The sequence below is a fragment of the Amaranthus tricolor genome, chromosome 12 (assembly GCF_026212465.1).
Source record: "Amaranthus tricolor cultivar Red isolate AtriRed21 chromosome 12, ASM2621246v1, whole genome shotgun sequence".
Taxonomy (NCBI): Eukaryota; Viridiplantae; Streptophyta; class Magnoliopsida; order Caryophyllales; family Amaranthaceae; genus Amaranthus; species Amaranthus tricolor.
In genome coordinates, this window is record NC_080058.1 from 5,191,881 (window position 1) to 5,214,110 (window position 22,230).

A 22,230-nucleotide genomic window follows, 5' to 3' on the forward strand; every position below is an offset into this window, starting at 1 on the left:
ATACACTCTTACACTTATGCACTCTATCACGCTCAGTTACACAAGAGGCCGTTGAGTTGAAGTTTGAAGTTAAGATGTGACGTATTCCAATTCTCATATATGGTGTTAAAAATTTTGCTTCACACAAGAAATAATAGATTTAAACTTGTGACCTTTCCATTATGTTGACAATTCTATATCAAGAGATTAACTCAATCAAAACCTTTAAGCTGATAGATTGTTCTTAATTCATAATTCATCAAATCTATCACCAAGAAACAAGTTGACATAAATTACGTGTGGGTGTGTTGTTCTGTACAATTAAATATAGGACCACTAGATATTTATACGTTCATAATTTATATAATGCTTTTTAAAAGAATGAGAATTTGGAATTCATACATAAATGGGTAACAATTCAAAACCAACCCATTAATAAAATTCAGGTCAGGCTGATGAGCTAAATCTTAAATGAGTTTTATTCAACAACATTCTATTATTTCAATGTTATCAAATGAAATTCTACTTAGAGTGGAGTTTGCAAGTCAGATGTACACAAATTTACTCTTATTAGTGATAACACTAACAAATAGGTTGTTTTGCTAGACCTTTGATTAATAACATCATGTGCAAGTTCACATAAATACAAAGTGCACATGATTTAATGACTCATTTTACTATGATTCATTATAATCCGAAACCAAAGAATTTTAAATATTTGTCCCATGGAAATACGACACATTAAATGAGTATGGTTATGCTTCTATATGTGAGTCATCAACTATGTCCCTTATTTCCAAGGGAATAAAGATTTGCAGTTTTTTTAGTATGCATTTTAATGAACTAAAGTAAAATGATCAATTAAATCATATGCACTTTTATAAGTGAAGTTGCACATAATTTTTATACCCACGATCAATTGAAAATAATTTCTTTGTTAGTTTATTGCTCACAAGGGTAAGGTTATATACATCTAAGCTCAAATCCCATACTAAGGTGGGGTTTAAGGAGTCGGATGTACACAACCTTGATAACACTAATGTTGTGCCAAGTCCTAAATCTCCTAGTGTAGGAGATGACTTTGATCATCTCATTGCCTACTCCATGGCTTGCACATTAGAGAATCATGTTCAGCAGCGTGCAATGGGGCATGAGGGATTCAAGTTTGTATCACTCCATAAAATGATCAAGGAGAGAAAATGAAGTACCTTGAACAAGGCAAGAGATGCCTTGAATAAGACATGAAGATGCTAAAGGAAGACATAAGTTCATGTCGTGCACGAGGCAGAGTGAAGGAAGCAAGGTGTCTTGAACAAGGCACAACACACGGAGCATCCAGAAAAGGGTCACCTGCAGGAGCTCGTTCGAGCGTCAACTGCTTATTCGAGCAGCCTGGTGCTGGCGCATATGTGGGTTTCTGTTCCGTGGGTTTTACTTGAGGGGGATCGAAGGTATTTAAGAAGATACCACATTAAATCTCCTTATGTGTGTTTCATTGCCTCCATAGTTGTTGCTATGTTTTTCTTGTGTTTTTCCTTTTTGTTCTTCACTTGTTAAACTTCTAAACACTTTCATTTCAACTAACAAAGAGTTTATTGTTTGCGATTTACCCTTAATTGTTTGGTTTGATAAAGTTTTTTATATTCTCCTTAACTTGGTCAATCAAGTATAACTTTCAACAAATAAATTCATCAACAATCTTGTACACTATGTTTGGATGGAAGGAAATTGAGAGGAAGGAAGGAGAAGGAGAAGGAGAAGAATTTGGAAGGATGAAAAATCCCTTATTAATTTGGATAAGAAAATAAATGGGGAGGGATTTGAATGATAGGATCTAAAGGGATAGAATGTATGATATTTGTTAAGGTTTCAATCTTTCTAAAGTTGGAAAGATTTGAAAGGAAAACTCATCTTCCTTTCTTTTCCTTTCCTCCCTTCCCACCTAAACATATAAGAGTTGCTCCTCTTTCATTTCTCTTCGCTTTATTTCTCTCTTCTCCTTTTCCCTTCGTTTTCTTTTTTTTTTTTCTTCAAAATTATAATCCAAACATAGTGTTTATGAATTAATTCAAAATCTCAAGCTAATCACTAAGCAAGGCAAAATCATAGAGATGGAAAATCGAACACATAAACTTCAGTTACTATATATAGCTCTACAAGATGCATCTGTGCATTAAAGAAGTTAAATAATAAGATTACACAAAGAAATTAAGAGATGATTATCGATCATAAGTGTCGTTAAAAACGCTTAGTTGATAGGTGTCACCTCATGATATGCTAGTATACTCTATCACGTCTCCTCATACATGTCCTCCACTTACCTAACGCTTAATATTATTCCACTTGAATTAAAAAGTGGACGAGATTCGAACCTATGACATGTACATCTAATACCATGTCAAGAAATTAACTTAACCAAGTGAATTATGGAAACGAGTGGTTGAGATGGAAAGATCGAGTATAAATTTGTGAATGAGATTATCTTACATTACATTAACACTAGTTGATTATGAAGTAACAAGCAAACTAATCACTAATAATATATTAGTGGAACAGCCGGTCTCTTGGGAGATCGTCTCTTTGAGAAACGTCTCACATGCCCAACCCATTAAAACTTAATTAAACTAAAAAATGATAATAGACTAATTATATTAGAGATGGTCTCTCAAAGAGACCACCTCTCACAAAGATTTGTGTTAGTGGAGCACATTCATAAAGTAAAGATAGACATGTTGACTAACTTAAGTACAATAAAACTCAAATAATAATTAACGAAATCTAATAACCATTTATTCTTGATCTTCACCATATACAAACAACCCTCACAAATAGCATAGCTTGTATTTTTTCTCTGCTTTTATTTTAGTGTCAAATCAGATCAACTCGAACCATATGTAATCATAAAAGAATTGCTTGCTAAGATACTCAATACAACATAACATTCAATGAGGAGGTGCCGGATGACGGCCCGGTCTATTGTACGGGTACATAGGGGGCCCCGGTTTTGGAGGCGTTATATAATAATATGGAGGCTTTGGTCTTCTTGCTGTTTTGTCAGCAGCCTTTTGTCAGGATTATACTTAGCTTGTTTTTATGTTTTTAATGAAGCACATGTTGTGCACGTGCTCCCTTATGACCGTTATTGTTAGTTAGACGTGTCATTAACCTTCTCATTGTATTTCCTTCGTCCCATATGCCTATATATAGATGGCCTTAGCCTTGTAAACATCGAAGTTTTGTTAATAAAAATCAGAAAATTCACTAAGTGTGTTTTTCTTTTCAATTGCTGTGCAATTGGGTTACCTTGGCCACTTTTGCCCATCTTTGGTGTACGTGTTCTTAAGTGTCTTCAAGAACCAATATCACCCCATCCATAGAAACTGATAATCCTTTTGGAGTGCAAAGGGTGAAGCGTAGAATTGAGTGAATAGGAAGCCTGGTAGTCCACTTCTCAACATTCATTTCTAAGTGCCAGTTCATGGAATATCCCCTTTGTTTTGTGTATCAAATCCAATTCGTGCGTAATTGCTTCATCCACCATGCATAATTGGATCAACAAGCCCGAGACTTACGTAGATAATCAAATCAAGAGTATATACAATAATATGGTTTTAGCACGATACACCAGTCCAACTGATCGGAGGGTGGCGTGGTGGAGCGTTTCAGGCCTCGAGGGTCATCCGAAGATTTGGTTCGAATACCGAACCAGGGACATCCCATTTAACCCCAAGGATGCGTTACATATAATCTGCATAATAAGTCAGAAGATAATTGCTCTCTAAAACAGCGAAATAACTAGTGCAACATGTATTATTTTCTTCCAGGAAATAACCTGGAAAGTGAAGCAAACATATAATGATCTTTATCCAAAAAACTGCACATAATAAAACTCTAACTATATACAACTATACATTACGATAACATTCGGTAAACCACGGCCCACTGCTCGTGCGTTTTAACTCCTATGTCTCATCCATTTTGCGACATTTTGTTAAACCATATCAAAGCTCTTAAGTAAAGTGTTGAAAAATGTGTGGAATTGAGGAGTATCCAAGTAAAAGCAAGCTCATATGTGGGCGCTTTGGAAAGTCAGAGTGGCCTTATTCTTTTCAGCGCTGATGAGAAATCTGAAAGAAAAAAAAAACAGATCATTCGGTTTATGCTCTAACTGCAGTAATTACGCTTAATGATGTATATACTTGACACACGAACACGAGTAATAGAAATTAACAACTCGTTTGGTCAATGGTATTAAACATTGGTAATGAGAATGAAAACTAGCGTAATTTTGGTTGAAAAATCTCTTGGCTACCTAAATGGCCATGCTTGTGCAACTTCCGTCATCTCATCTTTTTCATAAAATTCATTCCAATACATTTCCATTAGAAGAGATTGTATTAGGTGGTAATGAAAATTTGAAAACAAAAAAACTTTTTTGTGATCAAAGTTTCATTATCATAGGAATGACAAGGAACTTTTTATGAAGTTTTACACTATAAATCATTTTCATTACCAACATTTAGTACCAATAACCAAACAGACTGTATGAACAAAATTCTCAAGAAATTCTCAAGAAACCACTAACCAGAGAAAAGCTAGAGGGCTGCCCATCTACTAATCTGTCCAGAGAGCCAAAAACTAGTTGTTCTTCACATAAACTAATTTTTTCTTCACAGCAATCTTGTCATTAGACTTAGAGTCAAGTCCAGTATTTGTTAGAAATTTGAGGAGTAGGTATGTGGTGGGTTTGTAGTGAAATTGTAATTGATGAATTTGTATTGTGAGATGGAGTCAATAATGATGCAATGCATTTATTGTAATGCTTAAGTTGTTACATGCAAGTCTATGCTCCTATTTATAGTAGGTTATGTTAGCTATTCTTCTATTTAGGTAGTGTATTCTAGAACAATTATTAATCTAGATTTTTTCTAAGATATTCTTAACTAAATTTTTTTATACAATATTCTAGATATATATATCCTAGATGTTTCTAGCTCAGATATTTTACATAGATATTTTGTATACATATTTTTTTAGTTATCTTAAGAATTTTCTAGATTAATTCTCTAATACTCTCCCTTAATACAACACTGAGCTGTTTTCTGAACCGGATGAATTTATCTGTTGGTAGTGCCTTGGTGAATATATCTGTTTCTCGACCAATTCTCGAATGAAGTGGTGTCGTATCTCGATATGCTTAGTGCGACTATGGAAAACTGGATTCTTCGTCATGGCTATGGCTGACATATTGTCATAATAGATAGTAGTTGAATCTTCTGTATCTTGTCGTAGGTCTTGAAGAATTCTCCTTAGCCAGACTGTTTCACATGCTGCGCTCGTAGCTGATATGTATTCTGCTTCTGATGATGATAGTTTCACCGTTGCCTGTTTCTTTGATGACCAGGAGATGGACTTCGATCCTATCTGAAACACGTATCCACTTGTACTTCTTCGATCATCAATGCCTCCAGCCCAGTCGCTGTCTGTGTAGCCCGTGAGCTTGTACTCATTTTTGGACTCGTACATTATTCTATGGCTCTTCGTTCCTTTGATATACCTGAGAATCCTCTTTACTGCTGCAAGATGTGCCTTGCTAGGTTCACTCATGAACCTAGAGACAATGCTAACTGCATGTACTATGTCGGGCCTTGTGTATGTGAAATAGATGAGAGATCCGACCATGCTACGATAGAGCGATGCGTCTACTTTCTCCTTTCCATCATATTTGGAAAGTTTCTCATTCGTAGCCATTGGTGTCGTCATTGGCTTGCAATCGCTCATGTTGAAATTTTTAAGCATATCTTTAACATATTTCTCCTGTGAGAGAAAAATTCTTCCTGGACCTTGCTTAACTTGCATGCCAAGGAAGTATTTCATAGCTCCAAGGTCGGTCATCTCATATTCCGACATCATTGCTTTCTTGAAATCTTCGATCATTTTTGAGTAAATGCCCATGTAAATGAGATCATCTACATAAAGGCACAAGATGAGAAAATCATGTGACTCTTGTGTCTTGATGTAAAGTGATGGCTCACTTGGGCTTTTTGTAAACCCATTTAGATTAAGATAGCCATCAATATTTCTATTCCATGCACGAGGAGCCTGCTTGAGCCCATAGAGGGCCTTTCGAAGGTGATACACCTTTTGTTCCTTGCCTTCGATTACATATCCTTGCGGTTGCTCAACATATACTTCTTCTTTTAACTCGCTATTAAGAAAAGCAGATTTGACATCTAATTGAAAAACTTTAATTTAAGTTGAGTTGCGAGTGCAAGGACTGACCTGATCGTCTCCATTTAAACAACTGGAGCATATGTCTCATTAAAATCAACTCCGGGTTGTTGTGAATAGCCTTTTGCAACTAGGCGAGCCTTGTACTTTTGAATGGAGCCATCTTCATTGTATTTGATCTTATAGACCCATTTGAGGCCTATTATTTCTTTGTCTCGAGGCTTGTCAACAAGCTCCCATGTGCGGTTCTTCTCGATCATCTTGATTTCTTCATTCATGGCGTCAATCCATTCCTCTTCTTGTGCTGCCTCTTGGAAGCCTAGTGGTTCGTTGGCAATGAGAGACATGATAGCATGATTACACTGATATTTATCCAAGTAGGCTAGAGGACGTTTGGGTCTTTGTGATCGTCGAACTTCTTGTGTTGGACTTGATTCTGGTGTTGGACTCGAGCTTGATGGTGATCTAGGGCTGCTTGGTGGTGATCTTGGGCTGTTTGGTGTTGATCTTAGCCTGCTTGGGCCTTCGCCTTGGTCTGGGCTTAGAGGTGGAATGACTGTCACTGGAACTTCTGGATTGTGAACTTCTAGATTGCTCTTGTTCCATTGCCACTGTGCTCCTTCATTGAATATGACTTCTCTGGAGATGATCAACTCCTTGGATTCGGGCTGATAGAGACGATATCTTTTAGACTCGTCACTGTATCCAATGAAGATACATTTTTCTCCTTTCCGTCTAGCTTATCCCGATTCTCCTTTGGGACGTGGGCATATGCAATGCACCCGAAAACTTTGAGGTGCTCAACCCTTGGCTTTCTTTTGTGCCAAGCTTCATACGGCGTCATGCTTCTTACTGCTTTTGTGGGAGACCTGTTAAGTATGTAAGTAGCTGTGTGAATAGCTTCTGCCCAAAAATGTTTAGGCAGATTTTTTCCTTGCATCATACTCCGAGCCATTTCAGCAATTGTCCTGTTTCTCCTTTCCGCAACACCATTTTGTTGTGGTGTGTGTCTGACTGTGAGCTCCTTTTTGATGCCGTGTTGTTTAAAGAATTTGTTGAATTCATTGCTTGTGAATTCTCCCCCACGATCGGTTCTTAGAACCTTTATTGAATGCCCACTTTGTTTTTCTGTGAGGGCTTTAAATTGCATGAAGTGGGATAATGCTTCTGATTTTTTCTCCAAGAAATACACGCACATCATGCGTGAAAAATCATCAACAATCAATATAAAGTATCTTTTTTCGCCAAGAGACGAATTCCCTGTAGGACCCCATATATCAGCATGGACAAACTCTAATGGAGCTCTAGCCCTCCAAGATGAGGTCGGGAATGGTGATCTATGCATTTTGCCATAGATACAACCCTCACAAATTTTCTTTTCATTAGTGATTGGTGGTAGCTCTATCACCATTTCTCTATTTTTTAACAGTTTTAAACTGTCAAAATTTAAATGTTCGAATCTCAAATGCCACAATGTGGATTCATTCACCATTGTACTTAGGGCAGAATTAGACTCCAATTGCATTTTAAGTGGAAAAATTTTATTTGGAGCCATTTTAGTGGTAGTGATTAATTGCCCCTTTTTCTTATAATATATGTGGTATTGATTATTATCAAATTTTACCATATAGCCTTTTTGGACTAACTGACCCACACCTAACAAATTTTGTGCTAGCCCAGGGACATAAAAGATGTCGGGAATGAATTTAGAGGAGCCTTTTTTTGTTTTAACAACAATTGTTCCCTTTTCGGAAACTTCCTGATTACTCCCATCACCAAGAGTTATTTGTGATTTTATATTTTCATCAAGAGTGATAAAGAAATTTTTATTTCAAGTCATGTGGTTGGAACAACCTCTATCAATGTACCATGTGCCATTTTGCTCTTCTTGAGCATTTAAACAAGTATAAAATAATTGATCATTAGAGTTATTATTTTCTATAAAATTGGCCTCTTCTTTTTGCCGAAAATAACAATATTTTTCAAAATGAGAGTGTCGTGTACATCTTTTGCATTTGTACCGACAGTCTCTTGTGTTATGGCCATTTTTGTTACACAATATGCAAAAAGAGTTATTATCTCGGCTCCCTTGGTTTTTATAATTTCCTCTTTCCCGACCACGGTTATTAAAATTTTTCTTTTTTGGTTGAAAATTATTTTCATGGCAATTTTTATTTTTCTCCATTAGAAAATTTTAATTTAGCCTAAAGGCTTGTTCTATCGACTGCTCATCAAATCTACGCATCCTTTCTTCATGAGCCAATAAAGAGCCCATTAACTCAGTCATGTTGAGCAATCTTAAATCTTTATTAGACTCTTCTATAGCAGCCACTATGGGATCGAATTTTTTTGTAAGAGTTCATAGTATTTTTCGGATTATTTTAACATCTTCAATTGTGTCTCCATTAGATCGAATTTTATTAACAATACTTGAGACTCGATCAACATAGGATTGAATTGATTCATTATCTGTCATTTGTAAGCCATCAATTGACCCCACAAAGATTGAAGTTTAAAGAGTATTACCTTTTCCGAGCCTCTATATTTTATCTCCAGGATACTCCACGCCTCCTTCGCTGTTGTAGAGGCCATTATCGTAGGTAGTATTGTTTTATCTATCCCACGATAAATTATGGAAAGGGCATAATGATCCTTCTTATGTTTTGTTTATATTGTCCTCTCTTTAAGGCATCCAAAGAAGCCTCTTCATTGGCATCTTTGGGTTTCTCTTAGCCATCTTCAATAATTTCCTAAATATCTTGGGTGATGAAGATAGATTTCATTTGCATACTCCATTGATCAAATTTCTCCCCTTTAAATATAGGTATCCAATTAACTTGGGAATTAAAAATGTTTATGTTTGTGTTTGAGTTTGTAGAGGAGGCCATTATATATTTTTTTTTGTGGAGTTAATATAATGTTGATATGACGGTTAGAAGATGGATGATAAAAAGTGGAGGCTTTGGATTAAATTGGCTCTTGATACCAATTGTTAGAAATTTAAGGAGTAGGTATGTGGTGGGTTTGTAGTGGAATTGTAATTGATGAATTTGTATTTTGAGATGGAGTCAATAATGATGCAATGGATTTATTGTAATGCTTAAGTTGTTACATGCAAGTATATGCTCCTATTTATAGTAGGTTATGTTAGCTATTCTTCTAGTTAGGTACTCTATTCTAGAAAAATTATTAATCTAGATTTTTCCTAAGATATTCTTAACTAGATTTTTTTATACATATTTCTAGATATATATCCTAGATGTTTCTAGCTTAGATATTTTACATAGATATTTTGTATATTTATTTTTTTGGTTATCTTAAGAATTTCTAGATTAATTCTCTAATAGTATTTCCTCTATACTCCCCTAGCGAGACGCCTTTTAACTTAATTGTTAAATCGTTTTCAGTTCGAACACCATTTTTTCGTTTATCTTCTTCCGAATTGATGCCTCTTAACTCAGCTGAGAAATCCTTCTTGACCCCATTATTGTCCTGCAAAGTGTCTTTTTGGGTGTTATGAACTTTCCTTGAATACTGTGTTGATGCAACGATTGCACCATCTATGGCAGCAATCAAACTCGGTGGCTTCTTGGGTCCAACAGCTTTCTTTTCCAATTGATACAAAGGCACGCACCCCGGCCTTAAATAATCAACAGTATCTGAGAGCGGGAATTTTATTAAATGTGGATTTTCAACTGGAGAAAGACCTCGAACCGCAGCCTCAGCTATCTGCCATTAACGAAAAGAAAAACTGATCTGAGAATCACAAATTATAGTAATCAATGAAATGAAGAAACAATGCATTATTATACATCTACCTTTCTTTCCAGGTCATAAATACCCTGATCACCGCGCATCTTCAGAGGATGTAACAGTTTCTGTATCAAGTAACAAGCTTTAGTAAAAATGTTCGAGATCACAATAGAATAGAACTCTTGTACACTTCTACATACCTGTGGTTGTTCACTAAGCCAACAGAATTCCGTCAATGCTTCTAGCCTTACCTGTTAATGGGATAGTACACTACAATCAAGTAATTTTTCACGCAAATCACAAATCAAAAAAACAAACTATTGTCGGTTTCAGGGCCTGATAAGGGTCAGGCCGGGCCGGATAAGGCAACTTTAAACTTAATATGGGCTTTAAATGGGCCGGTCTTTGAAAGCCCATTCCGGCCCAAGTCAACCCTTTTTTATCACTACAAATTATTTTAATCCCCATTTATCAACTTAATAATAATTAAATTGAAACAATATTAATAATATTCATTAACATTGTCATTTATAATATTTAAATTATACATCAATTTGTTATTTACAAAGGCTCCTTTTCGACCCTTATTGAGCCCTTTTGTAGCCCAATTCATTTTAATCATAGTAGAGCCCGTTGTAGGCCCGACCCGTTTTTGGCCCGGCTCTTACAAAGGCCTTCTAAACACAGGCCTGATAAGGGCTCAAAATGGGGGCCCGACCCATTGAAAACCCCTAGTTTCAGGCTATTTTAGGCCATTTGGAGCGAATCAAAAATTCAAAAAAAAAAATTCAAAAAACAAACTAGATGGTTTTTTCTTACCCCTTCGGGTACTGCTTTCCAACTAGATAGCTCGTCACATCTAAGACACCCAACAACTTCTATACAACCTAAATGAAAACAACATCACCCAAAAGCACATTTCAGGATATGCTTGAAGAAATTATCCTGTACTTTTTCATGTGCTTTTGAGAAGCAATAACTAATAAGCATGTGATTTTTACCAATAAGTTTTGAAACTGGATAATGCTCGGGAAATTTAAGATCAGTCACACCATCCAACGCATATATCTCCCTGTAGAAATTCTCCATGGCTTTTACGGTGGACTCATCTGGGACCTTGCTTGCAGCATGGATCCAAAGCCGACCTTCCAATTTCAGACATTTTTACTATTTAGAGCTAATGGAAAAATTATGAAACTGTGCATCGGCAATCAATCAAGTAACCACAACTTTTACAAAATAAAGTTAACTTAGATTGTTTTGTGGCTGTGCCTGTGTCTAAGGAAGGCGTCTAAGAGGATCAGAATTCAGAATAATGTTGTTCAGAAAATGCAACAGACTTTTCTACTTCCATAGTTTCATAATGTAAGACATTAGATTTGATACAATAGATATAAAGATACAAACTTACATACTTTATTGTTTCTTTTTACTTGCAACCCACATTCATGGCACACTTTGAGAAAGAGAATTGAGGATGTAAATAGACATAAGCTAAAAAAGTTCAACAAGCAATTAGGGAAAGATATAAGGTTACTATGGTTTAATATTAACTTGTTCTTCAACGTATAATCACTTGTTCAAAATGTGTGTTACCTCCTACTCAACTTAAGTGTATAATCTGATTTTTTTTTTCTGAGATAAGTGTATTATTTGACTTTTGACACTATTAAATTGTATTGTATTCTTAATTTATAAGTTATAATATAGTCATATAAGATCCTGTTTGATTCATCTTGAAAGATTATAAATATCAACATATTATAATTTTTAGTCATGCACACTTAAAAAAAATTAATGATAGAAATAGTACATTGGTAAATCTGCCGAATTAAGTGGGACATTTAGGCTAAATAGGAGGGATTTTCCTTTACTCATAGCAATGAGGCAATGACTTTCAAATGAAATGACCTAAAATCCTAACTCCTGAACAATATGTACTTTGTTCAAAAAATACTCATTAATATTTAGATAAAACAACGTATTTATGGAAAAAATATCACAAGTCAACCAAATATATTTGTTGTGTCAAGCTCTAAATCTCACTTTGATGGAGGTAAGTTCGATCACCTCGTTGCTTACTCAATGACTTGCACTATTGAGAATGATGATGAGTATGAACTGAAGCATGGCGTAATACGTTTTGGATCTCTTGATGAAATGACCAAGGTGGATGGTTTGGCGTGGCTTGATGTTAGCAAAGGAGTGCCAAAAGGGGCTGGTTCGACTAGTGGAGCACAATGGCTCGTTCGAGCCAAGGAACAGCTACAATCCAGTGGACATTGATTAGGCGCTCGACCACTCGAGCATGCTTGCTCGATCGAGCGAGCTACAACGTGCCAAAACAGAAACATTTTGTTTAATACGACATTCTTTGTGGGCTTTTGAGGGATTGTCTTAGGGCTGAACAGGGTTTGGTCTAAACTGTAAACCAAACCGGACCAAACCGTAATTTAAGTATTTGGTCTGGTCTACGGTCTGAATGGTCTGGTCCGGTTTTTTTTTTTCTTTTAAACGGTTTACGGTCTGGTCCCGGTTTTTAAATTTGTAGACCAAACCGGACCAATAAACCGTAATAAACTCTAATATTAGGGATTAGGATTTAGGGCAAACATTTCCTTCCTACTGCCGTAAATTAGAAAACGCAAAAGGCAAAGCTGCTTCTTTCTCCCATTCTCCTCTCTTCTTCCTCGCATCCTGCCCAGGCCCCAGCAGCCCAGGTCTGAGACGCCATTGATTAGGGCAAACATTTCCTTCCTGTCGCCTCACCTCGCTTCTTTCAACTCGTCAAGCTTCAACCCATCGACAAACGACCTCCTTTAAAGACGCCTCTGCTTCTGTGGTTCTAGTTCGAGGCTTCGACGCTCCTACTCCAATCTTCATTCTCCAATCTCACCATTCACCACGGAATCAAGTGTAGAATCTCGTAATGTAAGTATATTGGTTGATTTTTTTGATTTTTAGGATTTTTTTATCAGTTTTTGATTTTTAGGGTTTTTGTTTCATCCTCCATTTCTTCTTCGACATAACTAATTTTTTATTGTTAATTATAATTTTGATGATTATCTGGTTGAATCTTGAGTCTTTATATATTGGGTAAGTGTAATTTTTTGATGACCACAACTGATAAAGTTTGCATTGCTTTGAAGTGGTTTATGAATTACTGGATATCTTCTATTCTTTTGTTTACTGGATATCGTTTTGATGATTACCAAGAAGCAAAGGAATCTTCTTCAAATTGCCCTGCAGAACATACTTATCAGTAGTGAAGACAACTTCACAGTATATGTCTTTGATTAGTTTGTTAATTGAAATCAGAGTATACTTAAAGCATGGTATACAAGACATCTTTCAATAGAATATCCTTTGTGTATTCTAATATCTCCCATGAGATTCACTGTAACTTTATTTGCATTTAGTATGACAATATAATGATTTTTGTTAGTTAAGGACTTGTAATTATCAAACAAGGAAAGATTATAAAACATGGCTTGATTCTTGTTTATCTTAAATTCTCACTCAATAAAAAAAATAAAAAAAAAAAACCGTAGACCAGACCGTTCTAGAACGGTCTGGTCTGGTCTCTTGACTGGTCTGCTCTGGTCTGAAAAATTTCCAGACCGGAATTTCTGGTCTGGTCTGATTTTTCTGTCAAACCAGACCAGACCAGACCGGACCGTGTGCAGCCCTAGATTGTCTTAAGGCTCCCAAATATGACATGGGACTATATAAGGGGTCTTAGAAGTTCATAAGGGTTTATGAGAGAGCCTAATACTTGATAAATGTGTGTTATCTCCTACTCAGCTTAAGTGTATTATTTGACTTTTTTTTTTTGAGATAAGTGTATTATTTGACTTTTTGTTTTTTGAGATAAGTGTATTGTTTGACTTTTAGGCTAAATAGTACATTGGTAAATGTGCTGAATTAAGTGAGACATTTAGGCTAAATAGAATGGATTTTCCTTTATTCATACCAATGAGGCAAGGACTTTCATAATGAAATGACCTAGAATCCTAACTTCTGAAAAATATTACTTCGTTCAAAAAATACTCATTAATATTTAGATAAAACAACGTATTTATGGAAAAAATATCACAAGTCATCCAAATATATTTGTTGTGTCAAGCTCCAAATCTCACTTTGATGGAGGTAAGTTCGATCACCTCGTTGCTTACTCAATGGCTTGCACTATTGAGAATGATGATGAGTATGAATTGAAACATGGCGCAATACGTTTTGGATCACTTGATGAATGACCAAGGTAGATGGCTTGGCGTGGCTTGATGTTAGCAAAGGAGTGCCAAAAGGGGTCGGCTCGACTAGTGGAGCAAAATGGCTCGGTCGAGCTAAGGAACAGCTACAATCCAGTGGACACTGACTAGGTGCTCGACCACTCGAGCATGCTTGCTCGATCGAGCGAGCTACAACGTGCCAAAACAGAAACATTCTGTTTAATACGGCATTCTTTGTGGGCTTTTGAGGGATTGTCTTAAGGCTCCCAAATATGACAAATGCGTGGAATTGACGAGTATCCAAGTAAAAGCAAGCTGATATGTATGCGCTTTGAAAAGTCAGAGCGACCTTATTCCTTTCAGCGCTGATGAGAAAATCTGAAAGACAATTAAGAACAAATCATTCGGTTTATGCTCTAACTGCAGTAATTAACTAATTATGCTTAAGGATGTATATATTTGACACACAAACACGAATAATAGAAATTAACAACTCGTTTGGTCATTGGTATTAAACAGTGGTAATGAGAATGAAAACTAGCGTAATTTTGGTTGAAAAATCTCTTGGCTACCTAAATGGCCATGCTTGTGCAACTTCCATCATCTCATCTTTTTCATAAAATTCATTACAATGCATTACCGTTAGAAGAGATGGTATTAGGTGGTAATGAAAATTTAAAAACAAAAAAACCTTTTTGTGTCAAAGTTTCATTACCATAGGAATGACATGGAACTTATGATGAAGTTTTACACTATAAATCATTCTCATTACCAACATTTAGTACCACTAACCAAACAGACTGTATGTACAAAATTCTAAAAAAATTCTCAAGAAACCACTAACCAGAGAAGAGCCAGAGGGCTGCCCATCTACTGATCTGTCCAGAGAGCCAAAAACTAGTTGTTCTTCACATAAGCTAATTTTTTCTTCCCAGCAATCTTGTCATTAGACTTAGAGTCATGTCCAGTATTTCCTCTATACTCCCCCAGCGAGACGCCTTTGAACTTAATTGTTAAATAAAATAAAAATAAAAATAAAAATAAAAATAAAAGTAAAAGGAGGTAGTAAGATAAAAATGAGTAAAAGAGCTATATATAAAGGTAAGAAATTATACTAACGACGGGTAAGATGGACATATTCAGTAATCTAAGACGTAAATAAGGCGCCGCTAACTAATCCTATCCCTAGTTAGATCCATAGAGAGGTGTAGTTCGTTCAAGTTACTTTTAATTTGTTCTTCCCACGTTCAGGGGCGGAGTAAAAATTGAAAAATTTTATGAAGGCCCTATCCAATTTTAAAAATTATGATATTTTTCTAACAATTTTGTATCTTTGAACACATAACAAATATTCTATATAATTTAATATTTAGATCTCAAAATTTTCGGGGCCTTGTGCGGTCGAACATGTTGAATATGCTCAGAACCTCTTATGCCCACGTTCTCCTAGGTTTACCTCGACGTGAATAAGGTAAAGCTTAAAAGTTACTATACCGAATTTTAATACTTCTATTAATGATTACTTTAAATACCACTCTCTTTTCTGGCAAGATTAATCTCACTTAACTCTCTTTTGCTCAACTTACCTTATAATAAAAAAATAGAAAAATAATTATTACTTAAAAATATTTTGTTTTATTCTTTTTTAATATGAGATTACTGAAAACTAATTGTTACTCCATATCAAACTTATAATCATACAAAACGAGAGGAAACTTAAAAAGAACTAAATAAACATTCATTAGAGATCAACAAATGGCCATACATCTGATGAGATGATGCTTTAAAATTTCAGAAAAACAAGAGGAACTAATTATGCAAGAACTTCTATTATTACAAAATGACAACTGAAAGACTTGTTTAAACTTAGTCTACATTAAAATATAAATATTGTACACTATTTTTAAATTTTTCTTATTTTCTATTTTAATATCGACTAATTCCATATAAAACTTTTACTGGAGAAGACATATTGAAAAAAAAAGTCAAGACTTATTAGTGATTAGGTGGAGGATGTGGCAATGCCAAATGCGGAGGACGAAACCGTGGAGTCGGAGATGGAAAGGGGCATGGATAAGGTGGCGGAGGCGGAGGAGACTACGGTGGTGAAGGGATAAAAGTAGGAGGATTCGGGCTGGCGGGCCTTGCTTTATTGTGCTTTGGAGAAGGTGGTGAAGGGATAAAAGTAGGAGGATGTGGCAATGCCAAATGTGGAGGACGAAACCGTGGAGTCGGAGATGGAAAGGGGCTTGGATAAGGTGGCGGAGGCGGAGGAGACGACGGTGGTGAATGCGCAATAGGAGGACTTGGTTCTAAGTGCCTTTGAAAATTGGGCTTTGGAGGAGGTTGTGTAGTTGGGAGAGATCTTCTTGATCTTCTTGGTAAAGGAACAACTACTTTGGTTGATGCCAATAATGCATTCACCACTAAAATGGTTAGTATGAAATAAATATTCTTACTACTACCCATTTTGGTAGTGTTAGAAATGGGTACATAAAGCTGGTTTTATACTCCATTCTATTCAATTTGTCGGTTACATTTTGATTAAAAAGCTCTTAGAGTTTTAATTAAAGTGTAACCAACAAACTGGTCTTGATTCTCACACCTTCTTTAATCGTAATCACACATTTAAATTATCTTTTTAACATTATTTACGCCATTTAATTTCTCTCTCTTAATTAATTACTATATATAGTACAACTATTCTTGGACGAGACGACCTCTTAATGGGACCGCACCGGCTCAATTTGCGCGTGTAACAACCTGGACATTTTTTTCATTTTCTGGGCATTTTTCAATTTTGATCTAAAAGTTATCAATTTTGACCTTAAAGTTATCGATTTTTCAAAATTGATAAATGCCCAGAAAATTGAAATGTTATTACGCGCGCGTGAAACGGGTCGGCCCACACATCGTCTTAACTTGCGACGGTCTCGTCCAAGTTTTTGTGTATATAGTATACCAAAAAGAAAAAAAAGAGTTTCTTGTATTTTTCTTAAAAACTATTTCGATTCCAAATGATGCTAATTCAAGAGGACGGAATAGTATGGTGTAAAATAGGAAGAGGGGCATACTAAATTACTATTCAAAATTGAAAGTGGTGTTCATTTGAATCATCTTGTTAATTTAAAATCAGGTGTTTTAGGTCGGTTCAAAATCAAATTTTTTGTCCACATTAATTTTTATATAACTAAATTCATTTTAAAGTAAAATCAAAATCAAATTCGATTATATTGTCAAGTTATTTTGAGTGATGAAGCCTGGTTAGAACATCAACATCAAGTGATAAAGAAATTGAAAATATCATGATAATCTCAGTGAGAATTCCTCAAATAATACAAAAAAGTAGAGTAGAGTAGTCCATACATACAAATGGTAATGGTTATCCTTACAAATTGACGAACTTAGAAAAATAGTGTACAAGTATTACAAGTGGGGGGCTCAATGCTCATACACTCAATTAGGGATGGTCATGGGTCCAAGATACTGTTGGACCCACTTCGAATCCGCCCCTTTTTTAAGGGTCTGGCCCTTAATTTTTGAGATCCATCGGATCCGGGTCGGATCTGGATCTAAAAAATATTTGACGGGTCCGGATCCGGGTACTAAGGTGAAGACCCGGACCCTAAACTTGTAAATTTTATATTATGAATTTCTGATTTCTAAATTCTAATATTAATTTTTTTTATTATTAATATATAATGCCTTGAATATTGATTGCCTAATTTGCCTTCTCATTAATCTCCAGTAACTAGTAGTAAGGCACTACACTATCGCAGTACCAGTGTCCAGTAACTAATTTGCCTAATTTGCCTTGAATATAAACTACGTATCTCATTTAGTCTTTTATATTTGATTTTTAATCATGTATTTAGACAAGTGTTTTTACGTTTTAGTAATTATTTTGTATTTAAATTTTATGGACTCGAACAAGTGTTTGTAATACGATAATAAGTTGCTTACAAAAATACAAAAAGACTCATAAAAGGTTCAATTTTGACAAATCAAAGAGGCTTTGTATAAGACCCATTAAAGACCCTAGACCCGTCAGATCCGTAGGGTCTGGGTCTGAAATTTTGGGACCCTTAGGGTCCGGATCCGGGTCTGGATCCATAAAAAATAAAAGGGTCCGGGTCCGGGTCCGGGTCCAGATCTGGCCAGACCCGCCCCATGACCATCCCTACACTCAATATAAGACATGGCCACAACTGTCGGTTTGGACAGATTTGTCCGTTTTCTCTTTATTAATACCCAATTTTTATTTATCGCAATCTTTTTCATTTTATCGCCACCCTTCTAATGAAATTACGAATTTACCCCTGTTAGCCTCTTAGGTTTTGATGATGACTTCACTTCTAAATAAACAAACATGTTTTAGAGATTGTTTTGTAGGTGAATATTCGATTATGTTAATCGTTGATGAAGCCTATGACTTGGTTCGTGGAAGTTGTACTTATCTTAAATATCCAAGAAGTTGGACAATTGCTTTAGAAGTCAGCTTACTATTCCTAGAGTTAATGTTCTGACGAAAGTTGTAGATGGAGACAGTGCACTGTTCCCCACGATACAGGTCTGGAGAAAACATTGACTGGAAGTTACGAAAATTACGTTTTCTGTTTTCTTTAGTTAATGTAAAAGGTTAAAAGTTTAATTAGTTGCTTAATTAAATTAATTTATTAATTGGCAAAAAGTTTTTTAAACGCATAAAAATATGGAGAAGACTTATTCCTCATTTTGAATTAGTCTCCTATAAATTCGGACACCTAAGAGATTTATTCTCTACTTTGAACAAGTCTCATATAATTTAGGATCTTCCTAGTGACTCATGTACTATTAACCGTACAAGAGAACCGCAGCTATTTTCCACCTCTACTTTCAATAACTTCCCAATTTCTTTGGGAGCAAGTAAGTAAATGGAAGTCATGGGGTGAGTGCACTAAATGGAAATCGTGGGTTGAGTGCATTGATGGCTGTTCCCTTTATAAACGAGGGAAGCTACGCTCAAGCGAAGCATGCATTAAGAGTGTCCATTAAAGGGAGATCAATTAAGAAAAATATTCAAAGTTATTTTAATGCCAATTAATTCATTATATTTTTCTTGAGCAACTACTTTTTCCTTTACATGCTCTTCGTATGTTGTCCATCTGACTCTACTCTTTTTCTTAAATTTAGTGCATTATTATTATAAAAAAAAAAGCATTTAATTAGAATATTTGGAGTATTAGTTTTAAAATGCTTTAAAAATTATCAAACCAGGAAAGCAATTTCAAATCAGTAGCGTATAAGGGTGTAACTAAATATAATCAAATCAAACAAGTGAGTATTGACCACCAAATTTTTATATGTTTATATGATGTCTTTTAAGAATTTAACAATTTGGAATAATATTCCCTCTAAATAAGCCCGAGCCTTACGTAGATAATCAAATCAAGAGTATATACAATAATATGGTTTCAGCATGATACACCAGTCCAACTGATCGGAGGGTGGCGCGTGAGGCGTTTGGCGCGTGAGGCGTTTCAGGCCTTGAGGGTCATCCGAAGATTTGGTTCGAATACCGAACCAGGGACATCCCATTTAACCCCAAGGATGCTTTACAAATTAGATTAACATATAATCTGCATATAAGTCAGAAGATAAATAACTAGTGCAGCATGTATTATTTTCTTCCAGTAAATAACCTGGAAAGTGAACCAAACATATAATGATCTTTATCCAAAAAACTGCACATAATAAAACTCTAACTATATACAACTATACATTACTATAACATTCGGTAAACCACGGCCCACTGCTCGTGCGTTTTAACTTCCATGTCTCATTCATTTTGCGACATTTTGTTAACCCATATCGAAGCTCTTAAGTAAAATGTTGAAAAATGCGTGGAATTGAGGACTATCCAAGTAAAAGCAAGATGATATGTGGGCGCTTTGGAAAGTCAGAGCGGCCTTATTCCTTTCAGCGCTGATGAGAAAATCTAAAAGAAAAAAAACAGATCATTCGATTTATGCTCTAATTGCAGTAATTATGCTTAAGGATGTATATACTTGACACACGAACACGAGTAATAGAAATTAAAAACTCGTTTGGACAGTGGTATTAAACAGTGGTAATGAGAATGAATACTAGCGTAATTTTGGTTGAAAAATCTCTTGGCTACCTAAATGGCCATGCTTGTGCAACTTCCATCATCTCATCTTTTTCATAAAATTCATTCCAATGCATTACCATTAAAAGAGATTGTATTAGGTGGTAATGAAAATTTGAAAATAAAAAAACTTTTTTGTGATCAAAGTTTCATTACCATAGGAATGACATGGAACTTTTGATAAAGTTTTACACTATAAATCATTTTCATTACCAATATTTAGTACCACTAACCAAACAGACCGTATGTACAAAATTCTCAAGAAACCACTAACCAGAGAAGAGCCAGAGGGCTGCCCATCTACTGATCTGTCCAGAGAGCCAAAAACTAGCTGCTGCTGCTTCTTCACATAAACTAATTTTTTCTTCCCAGCAATCTTGTCATTAGACTTAGAGTCAAGTCCAGTATTTCCTCTATACTCCCTCAACGAGACGCCTTTTAACTTAATTGTTAAATAAAATAAAAATAAAAATAAAATAAAATAAAATAAACATAAAAGTAAAAAGTAAAAGGAGGTAGTAAGATAAAAATGAGTAAAAGAGCTATATATAAAGGTAAGAAATTATACTAACGACGGGTAAGATGGACATATTCAGTAATCTAAGACGTAAATAAGGCGCCACTAACTAATCCTATCCCTAGTTAGATCCATAGAGAGGTGTAGTTCGTTCAAGTAACTTTTAATTTGTTCTTCCCACGTTCAGAGGCGGAGTAAAAATTGAAAAATTTTATGAAGGCCCTATCCAATTTTAAAAATTATGATATTTTTCTAACAATTTTGTATCTTTGAACACATAACAAATATTCTATATAATTTAATATTTAGATCTCAAATTTTTCGGGGCCTTGTGCGGTCGAACATGTTGAATATGCTCAGAATCTCCTATGCCCACGTTCTCCTAGGTCTACCTCGACGTGAATAAGGTAAAGCTTAAAAGTTAAATGTATAAATTAGTTCTTAATATCGAGTTAATTTGATTGTAACTGACTTATACCACTATACCGAATTTTAATACTTCTATTAATGATTACTTTAAATACCACTCTCTTTTCTGGCAAGATTAATCTCACTTAACTCTCTTTTGCTCAACTTACCTTATAATAAAAAAATAGAAAAATAATTATTACTTAAAAATATTTTGTTTTATTCTTTTTTGAAATGAGATGACTGAAAACTAATTGTTACTCCATATCAAACTTATAATCATACAAAACGAGAGGAAACTTAAAAAGAACTAAATAAACATTCATTAGAGATCAACATATGGCCATACATCTGATGAGATGATGCTTTAAAATTTCAGAAAAACAAGAGAAACTAATTATGCAAGAACTTTTATTATTACAAAATGACAACTGAAAGACTTGTTTAGTCTACATTAAAATATTGTCCTTTGGAGAAGGTGGTGTAGTGAGGAGTGGTCTTCTTGATCTTCTGTGTAAAGAAACAACTTCTGTGGTTGATGCCAAAAATGCATTCACCACTAAAATGGTTAGTATGAAATAAATAATCTTACTACTACCCATTTTGGTAGTGTTAGAAATGGGTACACAAAGCTGCTTTTATACTCCTTTCTATTAAATTTGTTGGTTACATTTTGATTAAAAAAGCTATTACAGTTTTAATTAAAGTGTAATCAATAAACTGGTCTTGACTTTTACACCTTCTTTAATCGTATTCACATATTTAAATTATCTTTTAAACATTATTTACGCCATTCAATTTCTCTCTCTACCATATATAGTACAACTGGTTTTGGACGAGACGACCTCATAATGGGACCGCACCGGCTCAATTTGCGCGTGTAACAACCTAGGTATTTTTTTCATTTTCTGGACATTTTTCAATTTTGATCTAAAAGTTATCAATTTTGACCTTAAAGATAT

General features: G+C 35.1%; 2 protein-coding genes across 4 annotated transcripts; both read right to left on the bottom strand.

Moving 5' to 3' along the window:
* Positions 1–2,176: 2,176 nt before the first annotated feature.
* Positions 2,177–15,775, bottom strand: LOC130828268 (uncharacterized). Of its 3 annotated transcripts, XR_009047353.1 has the most exons (8): positions 15,040–15,775; positions 11,379–14,573; positions 10,965–11,108; positions 10,783–10,850; positions 10,164–10,214; positions 10,029–10,088; positions 8,737–9,939; positions 2,177–4,106 (listed from the first exon to the last, which is right to left on the bottom strand). XR_009047353.1 is itself a non-coding variant. In XM_057694134.1 (7 exons), exons 3-7 carry the CDS (start codon positions 11,050–11,052, stop codon positions 9,538–9,540), a joined length of 669 nt encoding a protein of 222 aa, XP_057550117.1. In that variant the 5' UTR covers positions 11,053–11,108; positions 12,010–14,573; positions 15,040–15,775; the 3' UTR covers positions 9,206–9,537. The 3 variants fall into 3 exon arrangements, 2 of the variants coding, with proteins under 2 accessions (XP_057550117.1, XP_057550118.1); XM_057694134.1 differs by lacking the exon at positions 2,177–4,106 and having other exon boundaries at positions 9,206–9,939; positions 12,010–14,573; XM_057694135.1 differs by lacking the exons at positions 2,177–4,106; positions 11,379–14,573; positions 15,040–15,775 and having other exon boundaries at positions 9,206–9,939; positions 10,965–11,364.
* Positions 15,776–16,292: 517 nt separating this feature from the next.
* On the bottom strand, positions 16,293–16,664 carry LOC130828467 (extensin-like). The gene has a single exon (XM_057694454.1). It carries the CDS (start codon positions 16,662–16,664, stop codon positions 16,293–16,295), a length of 372 nt encoding a protein of 123 aa, XP_057550437.1.
* Positions 16,665–22,230: the final 5,566 nt, after the last annotated feature.